Genomic DNA, 15,509 nt, shown 5'->3' on the forward strand with positions numbered 1-15,509 from the left:
ACGACAGTCTTCCCATACTATAGTTTGTTTTATTATTTGTTATATTAAATCATTCTCACAAAATTTTATTCTACATAATTCGATTTGCAGTTATTCTCATAGAATGTACGAAGGAAACATGATGATCAGAAGCTTCAAGCTTGGATGATAATATGTGTTTTGAAATAAACAATATCATATACATTTCATCCTTCATTAGTTTAGAAAACGCGCACTTTAATATCTAAAAACGCACATTTTAATATCTACACGAGGATGATTCAGCTAATTTACTCTAGATAGTTAGATGCTAAACGTTCTGAATCAGCTTCCATGTATATATAATTTGGTTTAAGATTCTTTAAAATTTACAAAAAGGTCCCCAGGCTGCCATATACGGATAACCAACAATACAACACATTAAATCATCGGTCATTGTATTTTTATTTTGCACACTAAAAACTATCAAAAGCATGTATTATAAAGATGTTACATAACATTAATCAAACAGTCATGCTTGAAGAAATTAATTTAGACTTAGCATCTTAAAAAACAAACTAAAAACTAAAATACAAGGATTTAGTAAAAAATCCAAATCTACAAACCACATTAAACCCAAAAACATCGGTTTCAACTCAATAACAGTAGTAAAAACTGAGAAGCTTTTTATACACAACTTAAATCAATCTCTCTGTTTTTCAAACTCTCCAACTAAAACCTTAAGTTTGCATGGCATGATAGTTTTCCAGTTCCTTATCCAGTTGATCAGCAGACTTGTCCACCACCACCGCCTTCCTCCCTCTACCCCGCCCACGCCCACCACCACTCTGTCCTCTACCCCGCCCACGACCACCACCTCCGCCACGCCCATTTCTCACCATACCCCCACGCATCCTTTGTCTAAAAACCACAACCCAATTCATAAAATAAAATAAAATAAAAAAATTACTATTTTTTATATAAAAGGAAAAAATGAGTTACCCAAATGAACGATTAGGAATAGCTGCAGCATTTCCTCTTCCCCTACCAATTCCTGAGCTGTAGGAGATGATACAGTGATATTATAATTACAAAAATACCAATCAATTTTGTTGTGATTAATGAAAGAAGGGAGAAAAAAAGACATACGTCATGACAACAGTCCTTTGACCATTTCGCCCTCCAACAACATTCACACGAGCAGAAAGAGGCATCATCTCAGAGTTTGAGCCTTCAATTTCAATCTTCATAGGCTTCCCATCCAGCTGTACATTGTTGTACCTCTTAAGTGCTTGAAACGCATCACTTCTTCTAGCAAACAACACCTCAGCTGAACCCTGCAACAAAACAAATTCAATGTTTTTCTTTCATGAAAAAATAAAAATAAAAAAAAAACTCAAAACTAATAATACTTACACTTGGACGACCATTTTTGTCATAGTGAATTGCATATCTTTTGAGCTCTCCAATCTCAGAGAAAAGTTCCTGGGTTGGAATTGCAAACGGATAGTGTCAAGGGGAGATTTAAAAAAAAAACATTGGTTTGATGATGATGATGATGATGATGATGATGATTGATGATGGATGATGGATGATGAATGTGTACCCTAATATCTTCATTTGTGACTCCAATGTCCAGATTGGAAACATTTAATCTTGCACCATTATCAAATCCTACTGCTTTTAGACTCTCTTCAAACAAACCCTGCTGCCATGTGGATATCTTTGGTCTGCGGAAAGACTGGAGCAAGTATACACCAAGTTAACACTTAACACAATTCACCATGCATTCTCCACAAACATTCAATTATTCAAACAATCTTAACATTCCCTTTTCAGAAACTGAAGATATCCCAGTTAAAGAAATAGAATCCACCATAAACTCCCCCTCTACAGAACCTTTTATCACTTGGGGTAAATGGTCAACAAAAAAAGAAAAGAAACAGAAATTGTTGGTGTTGGTGTTGGTGATTTGACATGATGAACCTCCCAAGATAGGTGACAATTCTTTAGTAGCAACTTCTCTCTTCATGTTTGAATTTGTAATGCAAATGTTAAGAGGTTCTGAATCAAATGTATAAGATTATCCATAGATTTGAGCTTGCCTTTGCAATAGTATAAGCTGAGGGTCGAGCATTCACAGCAAGGGGACCTCTGCGAGGTGGCCCTGTTGGTCTTCCACCACCAAATGATCTTCCTTGACCTCGACCACCACCACCACCACGAGCCCTACCTCTCCCTCTGCCTCTATCAGTGGTGCGCCTGCTTTTAATCATATCATCAAGCGACATATCAAGAGATGCCATAGTAAGGATTACTATGCAACCTTGTTTTCAGTAATAAATGCCCTGTAAACAACCAAAACTTGTTTTTAGTAACCAATAATATAGCTACGGATAGGAAGCAATAAGCTCACGTCTCAAAAATTACGACAGAATCAATCAAGATCAAACGTGAAATATTTCAACTAACATCCAAAATGTTCGTACACACAGAAGACAAACAGAAAAACTAATTGGATACCTTAGATGTTTGATTACTTACACTGATGAAACAATCTAACGATTAATTCATATAAATACACAAAAACTATACAAAATTGATTAGGAAAATAAACGTACCTGAAGAAGGTTACAAATCTGTGTCGATAAAATCAACGAGAAACGAATCAACGATTTCCGTTAGGGGATGTATGAGAGAAGCGATGGTGGAGAATATATGCAGGCAGGAAAACGATTATATGACGAGGAACATGAAAGTCGTCTATGTCAAATTGGATATTTGATGCACAATTACTGATTACAGCTTCGAGAGATCCATTTGGGGATCGAATTAGGGTTTGGGTAGAGAGGCGAAAAGAGAATAGATCGAAGACTTCGACAAAGAAAATTGGGAAAAGAGGGATAGGGTTTTGTACAGCCTTCGGGCCTTTACTGGGCCCGGTCTACAAATTCAAATGCGAAGCTTTTTTTGTTTTTCTTTGTAAATATTTTATTTTAAAGTTATTTCTTATCAACAACTACAAATAATATTAATATTCGAAATTTGTAAGGGAAAAACCAAATCAAAATCAAATTAATTGGTAAAACTGAATCATATTATCCGATCATGCTTAAAACCAATGATTCGGTTTGTATTTTTTCCTAACCGATGACTAACGATTCGGTTATGGTTTTATAGATTAACCGAACCATATATATATATATATATATATATATATATATATATATATATATATATATATATATATATATATATATATATATATATATATAAAATGTAGTTCAACTTATTCAAGTGCAATTAACTTTTTTTTTTAAAAGTCATTAATGTTCACTTATTAGTAGACATGATTGAGGAATTAAATCATCTACGGTTGCACACACACAGACATATGCAATTAGCAATCACGTATTGTGTTATGACTTTCATAATTCTTAGTTCTATAATTTGTAAACGTTTAGCAGAGTTGATTCGAGGCCACATTTAAATACAAAATTAATATGTTTTAGTTTATTATTATAAGATTTCGAAAGCTTGCAAAAATTGTTGGTCTGATATTTTTTGTATTTTTTGTCATTTTTATAACGATATACTTTCATTTTGTATCATTTTTTTAAGATTATGGTTAACCAATATTAACTATTAATCGAAAAAAACCATTAACAATAACTAATATTAACCATAACCACCGGATACCAAAACGTATTAATCAATAGTAATGGTTATGGTTCGGTTTTGTTCAATAATCAAACCAAACTGCCCCATACACACCCATACCGCGTTGCACAGTAAAACAAATATATAGTTAATATATGTTGAAATTTATAGTTTTATCTGTGATTTTTTATCATTTTTATATATAGGCCTATTAAAATTAGAACCTACAACTCTAGAATATTGGAACCGATCCTGAAACATATTATGTCGGGTTTTAATATTCCAAAACTGCTCCTAAAATTGTCAATATTGGGGTTCTAATTTTTTTTATCATGGAATAAATTGTTTGACTATTACAATATATGAAAATTAATTAACCATATAAAATATTGATAGTAAATACAACGAATTAAAGAAAATATTAAAATTATAAATAAAAGATGTTTATAATTGATATCAAAATATTCCTTAATGATTCTAACCGGGCTAATAATAATTATAAAACCTAAAATGAGTTTTAGCTCTCATATGTTACTAGAAAACATAAGTTATAAAATAATTAAACGATTTGTATTTTATAAGAGTCGTGTGTCATTATGTTTTTCATTAGCATAACATAAAATTAAAGATGCAAATTGGAATGACTAGATCTTATTTCACGTTTAATTACCTTACAGTGTAAAAAGGTGTTATCAATTCATTCCAAAACAAAAACATACCAATATTCTGGACCAGTTCCGGACCAGTTCATCGTGTTCCGGAGGCTTTCAGAATGAAATTTTATGTTCTGGAACACTACCTTTCGATGTAAACTAACAATTCCTAAATATCTAAACTATTTTTGGGTCGCTCATTTTTAGTTAATTTTTAGTTTAGAACGTTTTCAGTTCATTCAGGAGCTATTCTACAGATTATGGAACAGTAGTTGTAGACGAAGTGAAGAACGTACCCATAAAATAATGGGGTCGTAGTGTGTTGGTGTCTCAAACTAACAAATAAATGGGGTATAATACGTGATATAAAAATAGTCCATGATTTATTCAATGCTTTAATATACTAAAAGATAGTGCAAGGTAAGCAAAGATCGAACCCAATATACACGGGAGTCTATGTCAATATTTCTATGAACATGACAATTTTGGGGACAAAACTATGAAGGGTATTTTTGCAAAAGATACAGAAAAGTAAATAGTTGAAATCTATTGATTATGAAAGTTCTGATTTTGTAATTGACTCACAAGTTATGCATATGAATCTAAACATGAGGTTATGACATATTTTCTCTAAGTAGGTACTCGTAAATGTTCATTTCTAAACATCATGCATTCACCAAGTTATTAAATTCAAGGGTAAGCCCTATGAAAATAACTTAACCTCTCTAGTTTACACCCAAAGTAAGCTTCAAGGTAGTAACCTTAGAGGTTGCATAGAGTTTTATGTGAATGTTTCCAAAAAATACCTAATACTTCTCATTATGTTGGAAGTGTGAGAACGTGCAAATTCAAGTTTACATTAAAACTGTATTCTATTTATTCAAGATTAAGTGTCAAGTGTGACATCCCCAATTTCACGGCCAGAAAATATCAATTTGTTTATGCTTTGTTTTTAAAATCAGAGTAATCTTTTAAAGAAAACGGTTGCGGAATTGGTTCCCAAAACAAGATATATAATAACTTATCAAAACATATATCAAAGAGAATGTATTTTATTTGATAATAAAACATTGGGATGTCATGTTTTGATACATACCAAAAGCATAAACAATATAAAATAGACCTTACAACAGTTATTTATAACTACTGATCTATAATCCAAAATCCCTCGTCAAGTCCATCAACTTATACCCTTGTGCCATTACCTGTAATGCAAAGAAAACTGAGTGGGTCAGGCTTGAGAGCCTGGTGAGCATATAGGCTTTTTAACCCACAATAATACATCTATTATATTCAATTATCAAACAATCAACCCAAATACCCATCCCCATTATCCTCTTTATTTCTTAAGGTTTTACCCTAAGAATCAACTATCATTTATCCATTCGTTCCTAAGGATTTACCTAAGGAATCGGCACGAAGTCCATTGCTGCCAAAGTTTATCTATCAGGTACTAAATCCATAGCTATCAGACGCTAACTCCATAGTCACCAAGGTTCACTCAACAAGCGCTAACTTCATAGTTACCAAGGTTCACTGAACAAGCGCTAACTCCATAGTCGCCAAGGTTTACTTTAACAGGCGTTAACTCCATACTCACCAAAGTTTATACAATAGGTGCTAACTCCATAGTCACCAAGGTTTATACAATAGGCGCTAACTCGATAGTCACCAAGGTTTATACAATAGGCGTTGCGTCTCATAGTTATCACTATTTCATCTACCCATGTTCTACCCAATATATTTTGTAGATATAAAATACATAAATAGTTTGAATCATTTAACACCCGTATAAAAACATCAATTCCAAACCCATCTCAAATAGATAAATTATATATATATATATATATATATATATATATATATATATATATATATATATATATAACACATAGCACGTATTTCATAGCTAATACTTTATACTTATGTGTTAGAAGAAAGTAACCACACACTTACTTGATTAGACGATGCTCATACATCACTACGACTCTTCAAGTAGAACTCTTCGGTGAAACCGGGATATCTTCACACACCGGGTTTCTCGCGGACAGAGCTTCGGCTCGGAAACTCTTTTCTTCTTGGGATCTTCGGGCTTCGGGACTCACTTCGGATCTCGGGATGTTATCGGGGCTTCGGGGGGTTAAAATAGGGCTTAGAGGGTGTATCGGGAGTGGGAGAGACTGGATGGAGCAACCATAATCGGCTGGCCCTTCAAATCTATTTATAGGGCAAAATTTGCCCTTGCCACGTCGTGACACCTTTTTCCACGTCGTGGGCTTGGTCGTCACTGCATGCGTCATCGCAAGTTGCGTCTGGGGGACTCCCAGAGGTTCTAGAAGACTTGCCACGTCGCGCCCCGAACTTCAGAAATTCATAACTTTCGTATACGAACTCTATTTTCAACGTTCATTATATCGACGCGTAGGTGAGATTATGATCTACAACTCTCGTGTAGACTCCGTTGGATAATTTTGACTTTATTTTTAATATATTATAAATATATTACTTATATATTATTTTTAGTAGGTCGGGACAGGAAAACTCCGTTATAAATTCATAACTTCTTCATCCGACGTCCGTTTTCGCCTATCTTTTTATCGTTTCACTACTATCAACGAGATCTTCGATTCTCGTTTAGATTGTTTCGGCTAAAAACCGCTCGATCTCAAATCGAATATTCGGACTGCATACCGCTAAGTCAAAACTTAGAAAAATCATAACCTCCTCATACGAAGTCAAATTTGGTCGTTCTTTTTATGCACACTCACGGTTTAACGTATTCTATGGCTTTCTTTAGATCGCTAAGGCTAAATATCGCTCTAACGTAAATTCACTTTTTACGTCGCGTTGTGTCGTGCCGGTTCTGTCGTGAAACTTCAACATGTCATAACTTCTTCGCTATAACTCGGATTTTGACGTTCTTTATATGTACGAAATCCTTGTAACATATGATATAACTTAGTTAAGATTAATTCTTCTACATAATCTTCCATCAAAAAGTCATTTTTTATGTTTATCGTCTCTAAATTGACTAGCCCGGATCTACGGACGTTACATCAAGTCAATTACGGTTGGGTGTCAAGTCAACAAAAACAGAAAACAATTTAATGTTTGTTACTTGGTATCATTTTATAAAACAATTACAAATTTTATAAAATAGAATAACAAGAATGGTATAATGCTAGGATCAGCATGAATTAAAATACATCAAACATTGGTTTAAAACAAAACTGAAATTGTTAGACAAAGATACGAACATAACATCAAATCATATAAATAATAATAGAACATGGTATTGTCTTTACAAAATCGAAATGTAAGTTCCAGCCAAACATGACTAGAACAAAGAAATCGGGCCCCGCCCAATACAAATCTGACTGTAACATGTCATGGACCTCTCCCAACATATTCATCAGGCTCACCCGGTATACATATAAACATATACAATACATGGATCCTCACATTCAACTCGACGTTAACAACGCAGTGTCTCGACAATGGTATGCAAAATTCTCTCATTTTCTGGTTGATGAAGGTTTTCAACAACCCAATGCGGATTATTATCTTTTCTTTCAAGGATCAGGTTCGATGTATCGACGTATGTTGCCTTGCTTGTATATGTTGACGATGATATTATCACCGAAGCTTATATTCATATAATTGATGATGTAAAGGTCCGCCTTAGTAACCGATTTAAGCTCAAATATTTGGGAAATTTGAAGTATTTTTTTGGGGCTGGAGGTTGCAAGATCATGATCATGTATTTTCTTATCTCAGTGACATTACACCTTATATACGTTTGTCCTATAGATCCTCATATACGTTTTTCCAATACAAAAGGTGATATTTTAGATGACCCTCGTCGTATCGAAAATTAATCGGACGACTTATATACTTGACAATAACTTGTCCCGATATAACATTTTCCATATAGTGCTTGAGTCCCTCACATGCAAGTTGCAACTTATTTACTAGGATATCTTAATACAAATCTTGGTTAAGGTGTATTCTTTTCAACGAATTCATCATTGCAACCTAAGGCACTTTGTGATATTGCTAGACATGTTCAACTTAAAGCGTTTTCCGATTCCGATCGGGCAACTTGCCCTGATTCAAGAAGATCTATTATGGGTTATTGTGTCTTTATGGGTGATGCATTAATCTCTTGGCACTACAAGAAACAGTTGGTAGTATCTCGATCTTCCATAGAAGTCGAATACCATGTTATGGCTTCCACGACATGTGAACTCATTTGGTTACGACAACTCTCGACAGATTTCAATATTCAAAATGAACTTCCTTCATTGATGTTCAATGATAACACTTTTGTTGTTCGTCTAGCTAACAATCCCACATTCCATGAACGAACCAAACATATTGAAGTTGATTGTCTCTTCATTCGTTATAAGTTTGCTGAGTGTTAGTTACTTGTCCGCACTCAATTTCAAGTGGCAAACATGCTTACCAAACTACTACCTCATTGCAAACTTAATCCTTTGATGTCCAAAATGGCTCTTCACAACATTTTTTGGGGCTCATCTTGAGGGGGAGTTTTATCTCTAATAACTAGAGTTAGCTTACTAACTAGAGTCGAATTATTTTTGTTAGTCGGTTATTTATTGATTCCACACACACACACACACACACACACACACACACATATATATATATATATATATATATATATATATATGACCCGATTCTTCTGAATTCACGGACTTCGACTTCTATTTTTAATCGATTTTTCTCTAGTTCATGCTTAATGGATTTACAGTATCTTGGTTTACTCGGGATGAAAGGGATCTAATCACAATATACTAACCTAACAATTTCACATATAGAAACACATTAACTAGCTTGATTTGTCTTGAGACTCAACCAAACAATCAAGAAGAATCCTCACACAATTATAATTAATGATTTCCAAGCTTCGTTATGTCTCTTCCTCTAAGTCTTTTCTATTTATCAGTCACATTAACCCGTCATGTGGACGCACAAGAGACACCACCACACTTGGCGGCAGTGGCCCAAAAACATTCAATCAGATATTTCTCCAAACATACAAGGTGAATCATGGGTTCCAAGTGGCTCCTCGGGATTTTTTGAATAACCTAAACACGGCACATACATCGGGACTTTATTCCAAAATCCCATGGCATCGGTTGTCACCCGGAAAACCATCCCTAAAAATGAAACGATAATTTAAACGCATTAAGGTTAATCAAATCTTACCTGATACACAAGATTATACGAGATCCCAAAAATTGTTGACCTAGCACCTTCGTCGTCCTTGTCTTCCTCGAATGGAGGGTCATATGCTTATTTATAAAAGGGTAGTGTTACTTTGGGTGAGTTATTATGGAACACAAAGTTGTAGAATTTATTCATGTGGTTTCTCATCGTCTTTGAATCTTGTCCATTCACTTTGAAAATAATAATTTTGTTTTTTGGATTTATTTTTATTAAGGATTTAAAAGGTGTTGACTTTTGGAAATAAATGATTGAAGGGTTGAGTTTATCGGTTTAAAAATAAAATTTTTACTTAGAATTTTGAGAAATTTTAATATATTACAAATTTTAATATATAAAACATATTGCGTATCAATTCATTAAAAAATATTCATAAAATGTGAAGCATGTTCCTTTATGAATGAACATAAATTTATTTGAGTTTATGAACATTCACAAGGGAATATTAATCATTAACAACACTATGGACTAGGTATGAGTGTTGGAACGGAATGGAACCGGAACCGGTATTACGATATTATAAGAACCGGTAATCGGACCGCTGGTTCAAATGTCGGTTCTGGTCCAATTCCGGTTTCGGTCTCGGTTTTCCGGTTATTTTTTCAAACAAAAATCGGTTATAAATAAGATGAAACTAATGACGATGCACTTTATAATATCGATCATTACTTATTACTGATTACCATTTTTTTACATTATAAGAATTATAATCAGATTAATGATCATCTTTTGTATGCGTATTCCAACCAAGTGTACAAAGATATGATGTTTTCTCAAGATTATACTAGGTATTAAAGATACTTTTAAACAACTCTAAATGCATCAACTCTAAATGCATAAAGTGAAGATCTGTAATGTACAAAAAAAAATGCATTCTTTTTATAGTACAAAAAAAATATGGATTAATAACATATTAGTACAAAAAAATGCATTCTTTTTATAGTCTTCGAACATCTGTAATGTAACTAATAACTACACATTCATACGACTATATGTCAAAACTGAGGAAATGAATATATATGGATTAATTAACATGAACATGAAATTGAATAGAATATGATTTAAGATAATCACAAAATATTTAAAAAAAAATTGAATGGTTTTTGTGTTTAAACTTCCGGACCGGTTCCGGTTTTTTATGGACCTGAACCGGTTTTAAAACCGGGACCGGTTTTGCTAACTCTAAAGAACCAGTAACCGAATCATTATATTAAATCATGATCAGTTCCGGTTCTGATGGTTCCAACACTCATCCCTACTATCGACAACATTAACGAGTATTAAACACTATTTACACTGGAAATTGATATCAAAATATTCATGTAAGAATATTTGCATAACCAGAAACATAATAAATATTCATTATAGTTTACAAACAAAAATTGTCATTGTTATTAAAGAATTAATTGATAAATAAAAAGAAACCTCAAGAATTACAATATAATATAATATAATAATAATAATAATAATAATAATAATAATAATAATAATTCGGTATCTTATTTTTCGATTTCAAATCCTAATGTGTGTTAAATGTCAAGTTCATCATCCCTACAAGTCAATATATATATATATATATATATATATATATATATATATATATATATATATATATATATATATATATATATATATATATATTCTCAATTGTGTCTAATAGAAGATTTTAATTTTAAGGCAAAATTGTCCTTCCTTTACATGTTCAATTGTGTCCTTCTAACAGAATATTTTAATTTTAGTCCCCGGCCAAATTGGTCCCAAATTTGTACATGTGTGGGTCGGTGTGTTAGACACGTTGTTGCACTGTAGATTACACCACCAGTTCTTTATTACACCACCAATTCCAAAAAAGTTACCTCTATATTCAGATTCATTCAGGAATGATGTTCAATTTTCTGGCAACAGATAGGGATACATTAGGCGATATCAATCAAAAATTTTATTAGCAAAATCAACAAAAGATACAGTAGGCAAGATCGATAACAGACATTTGAATTAGCAAAATCAATAGAAGATACAATAGACAAGATTGATAACAAACATTTGAATTTGCAAAATCAATAGAAGATAAAGTAGGCAAGATCGATAACATTTTTTATTAGTAGAACCGAGACAATTTTTTTTTTTAAAGAATACGTACTTTGAGAAGAAGAAAAACACACTGGGAATAATCTTTGGTATTCAATCTCAATTTCAAGTTATTGGTGACAAACACGACGCATGAGATGCATTAATTGAGAAGATCAATGGCTCGTTGTATATAATAAGATGACTTAATGTTCATTGATTTTGAGGAGGAAGAACATGAATAGAAATTGGAGAGATCATCGGTTCTTGATATTATATTCATTAGAGAAAGAAATAGGAAGAGAGCAATCCGTATTTTGGAGGAAAGTGGTTTTAGACTGTAACAAAAGGCGTATTTGTAGTTTCCCTTTGTTATGATGACATCAGCGAAATTGATCTAGTGGTTTAAAATAATCAATGAAAAACATTGAAGGGGTTAGATTGTTTTAGGTGGTTTCTGGTTTAATATATATAGAGATTTTAATATGAAAATTTAATTAATTTTATATTGTGGTTCTCATGGCTTATAAACTAAACTAGTATGTATATAATTAAAAGGATTGATATTGTTTTTATCAATTGTCATTAATTAGAAAGTTTAAATAAAATCTTTGAATTGTGATTTTTATTTATAATACTATAGGAGTTATAAGTTCAATGAGTTACATAAGCACATCTTATAAATATTTGTCAATATCTATTTTAACTTTTTAGTAATTCATGTCTTGAAACCCATTGTCAAAAAATTAGTTTTACCATACAAAAAGGATTAGCTGCGTAACTTGTTGTCCGTTTACATTTTCACTTGTACGGTGATAACTTACCTATAATCAACTTTTATGTAATATTTTTAATATATTTAATATATATATATATATATATATATATATATATATATATTGAAAATATTACATAAAATTTGATTATAACTAAGTTATCACCATCCAACGAGTGAAGAGGTAAACGGGCAACAAGCTGCGCCGCTAATCCTTGTTGTATGGTGAAACCAATTCTTTTGAAGACTACATTCATAGATTTAGGTAATATAACACTGTTATGCATGATCCGTTGTACTCTATTAAGAAGCTTCACCGCATCCAGGTGCGAGAAAACCAAACGTATCAAATGCAAATAGTATGAACACTTGCTGATTTTACATGCACCATTTCTTATGTTAATTTGGTGACCTTGCATGTAACAACTTTTTAAGCAGTCTGTCCCACAGTGAAAGTGAAACATCCAACTCTCAAGCCTACAAGAAGGGATACCCCTGTAAGGTCCACACATGCATGTTTCCCTCAAACTCATCCAAAATCAAAATGTCAGTCGGTCGAAGGGATGACCTTCATTTTGACGGGCCAGTCAATAAATTCACTGGTGCCTCTTTCTTGGCGGAAACCCATCATGTTCAAATATGTCAAAAAAAACATCCCTAACCATATCGTGCTTGTATTTGAACCCGAGAGTTCTTTACAATTAACTGTATGCTCTCTAAAAGAGTCCAAAGATACATTGCGACACATCGGACATATCTTGTCAGCTAAGAATATTGGGATCATTAGTCGATATTTGAGGTTAGCACAATACTCCACATGAGTCATATGTTGGTAAAGCCCATATATAGGGATAACTAAAAGAAAATTTTGAGTGTGTGATGCACGTAAACACGGGAAAACTGCTTTCTGCCCAACCGTCATGTCGAAATGCATTTCAATATCTTAGACAATTTTACTAAAAAGGGAATTTGCCACTCGCCTGTGTATTCTGGGATTTAGATGGACCGGTTTCCTTAGTTGTAAAACTACTTGTAGCACCTGGTTTCTGGTATGTAAATCTTATTCGAATATTTCTTATTTTAGCCTTGGACTCGGCGAGTCATAGGTCCGACTCGCCGAGTAGGGACGTGACCCAGGTCACGTTTTAAGTTGGCGACTCGGCGAGTCCATATTCTGGACTCGGCGAGTCGCCGCTGTTGGATGAAACCCTAAGTTTCAGGGGTTTGCACCCTATTTAAACGACTTAACTGCCCCAAGCCAGCCCTCATTCACCCTTAGAGCCCTGTATCCCTCGTTCTAAACTGTTCCTTGAGAGTTTGAGGCTATTGTGTGTGTTTTTGAAGGTTTTGAAGGAGGAAGGAAGTAGATCCAGAAGAAGGGAAGCCATCCAGGCAACTATTGTGTTCTTCCAGCAGTTCCTTTGAGGTATAACCCGTTTTCCCCATGATTCTATGCTTAAAACTTCATTTGGGTCTTTCTTGGTCAAATCCCCAAGCTTGTATGTGCATTATATGTCGTAATAAGATGTTTGGCCTCTGGATCTAGGCAAGATTGAGCTCCAGGAGCTCAGATCTGTTAGCTTTATGGCCCCATGTTGCTTGTTAGCCCTAGATCTACCCTTTTAAGGCATTTTGAGCCCTAAAATCCATATTGGTGAATATCCACACGTAAAGTTGGAAACTTTACGTGTGATTTGTGTCCTAGAAGTCCAGATCTATGAATGCCATGGAGTGGAATCGAGCAAATCCGTGTATTTAGTAAGTGCATGGCAACGACTCGGCGATTCGTTCATATGACTCGGCGAGTCTATTCGCGAGTCTCCGAGTTTGTCCCCTTTTCGTAATGTCGAGTGAGCAGTGAGTCACGGGGTGTGACTGAGTGAGTCGGAAGCTTAACCCATCTATGGAGGTACTCGGTGAGTCAATGCCCTGACTCGGCGAGTTCAAGGCAATCTCCTTAGATCAAGAACAGACTCGGCGAGTTGTTCATACAACTCGGCGAGTCTAAGCACGAGTGTTCAACGGATGAAGACGAACTCGACGAGTGTTCATATGACTCGGCGAGTAGGACGAAGAACTTTAATGTCAGTTTAGAAGAAGAACTAGTCGAGTCATAGCCTAACTCGACGAGTAGAATCAGGGACCCAGGACAATCGTCTGGACAGGGACTCGGCGAGTTGGAGAGCCAACTCGGCGAATCGGGTCAACTAAAAGTTGACTCTGAATTGACTTAGGGCTAGACCAGGGGTAAAATGGTCTTTTTACCCAAAGCACAGTTAGCAGTGTATGATTAAGTTTATTGTGGGAATTACAGCCGGGGAGTTTCCGGAGCAGCAGCAGCAGTAGTAGGTGATCAATTCCTACACAGACCAGCAGCTATTTCGAGGTGAGTTTTCTTTCCAGTAGGAATGGGTCTAAGGCACCAAGGCCGACCCGTGTAGACGAGATGTTAGTACTAGAGTGTGGGCCGAGCCCGTACCTCTGGGTTTAGTCAAGTATGAAATATGTGTTAATATGATAGGGTTGCTTACACTTGTTGTCTGCGTGATACTTGTATGTTATGGGTTAGCGGTTGAGTGTGGGCAGGGCCTGTATCTCTCCGAGGTTGGAGTGTGGGCTAGGCCCGTATCTCCCCGATAGCGAAGTGTGGGCAGGGTCCGTATCTTCACAAGTGTGGGCGAGGCCCGTATCTCCCAACTAGCGAAGTGTGGACAGATCCCGTATCTTCCCGAGTGTGGGCAAGGCCCGTAACTCCTAGCTGAACATTGTTTGTTATATATATGCATGGTATGGGGTATTATGGGGGAACTCACTAAGCTTTGTGCTTACAGTTTCAGTTTTGGTTTCAGGTACCTCCTCAGCTAGGGGAAAGGAGCCGGCGCGGTAGCAGCATGTCACACACACACTCCCCGGTTTCCGCATTTACGAGCTTTTCTGGGATTGATACTCTGATATTCTGATTAGTTGTATGTTTTGGTTTTCAGACATGGTTCAGTTTATATTATGGTTGATCAAACGATGTTTTAGTTATTAATATTTTCTAAAGTAACGTTTTTAAACAATTTTTTTTTTGGATGTGAAAATTGGGTCGTTACACTACTAAGGTCAATGTTCGGAAGCTTGTTACGAAGAAAAGTCAAGACACA

At 34.7% G+C, this 15,509-nt stretch overlaps 1 protein-coding gene across 2 annotated transcripts; it reads right to left on the reverse strand.

Moving 5' to 3' along the window:
• Positions 1-455: 455 nt before the first annotated feature.
• On the reverse strand, positions 456-9,624 carry LOC145031658 (THO complex subunit 4D-like). Of its 2 annotated transcripts, none has more exons than XM_078980259.1 (7): positions 9,504-9,624; positions 2,064-2,306; positions 1,565-1,699; positions 1,375-1,443; positions 1,108-1,295; positions 961-1,017; positions 456-879 (listed from the first exon to the last, which is right to left on the reverse strand). In XM_078980259.1, the coding sequence occupies exons 2-7, from the start codon at positions 2,262-2,264 to the stop codon at positions 699-701; spliced, it is 831 nt and encodes a 276-aa protein (XP_078836385.1). In that variant the 5' UTR covers positions 2,265-2,306; positions 9,504-9,624; the 3' UTR covers positions 456-698. The 2 variants fall into 2 exon arrangements, with proteins under 2 accessions (XP_078836385.1, XP_078836384.1); XM_078980258.1 differs by lacking the exon at positions 9,504-9,624 and adding an exon at positions 2,580-2,862.
• Between the last annotated feature and the right edge of the window lie 5,885 nt (positions 9,625-15,509).

This window comes from Lactuca saligna, chromosome 2 (genome assembly GCF_052625555.1).
Source record: "Lactuca saligna cultivar CGN05327 chromosome 2, ASM5262555v1, whole genome shotgun sequence".
In the NCBI taxonomy this organism is placed as follows: Eukaryota; Viridiplantae; Streptophyta; class Magnoliopsida; order Asterales; family Asteraceae; genus Lactuca; species Lactuca saligna.

Excerpts from the sequence above, each read along its gene's own strand:
- LOC145031658 (XM_078980259.1), bottom strand. The coding sequence starts at position 2,264 with ATGGCATCTCTTGATATGTCGCTTGATGATATGATTAAAAGCAGGCGC. Across the intron at positions 1,444-1,564 it reads TCACAAATGAAGATATTAGG|GAACTTTTCTCTGAGATTGG; the intron begins GTACACATTCAT and ends ATTCCAACCCAG. Across the intron at positions 1,018-1,107 it reads CAAAGGACTGTTGTCATGAC|CTCAGGAATTGGTAGGGGAA; the intron begins GTATGTCTTTTT and ends CATCTCCTACAG.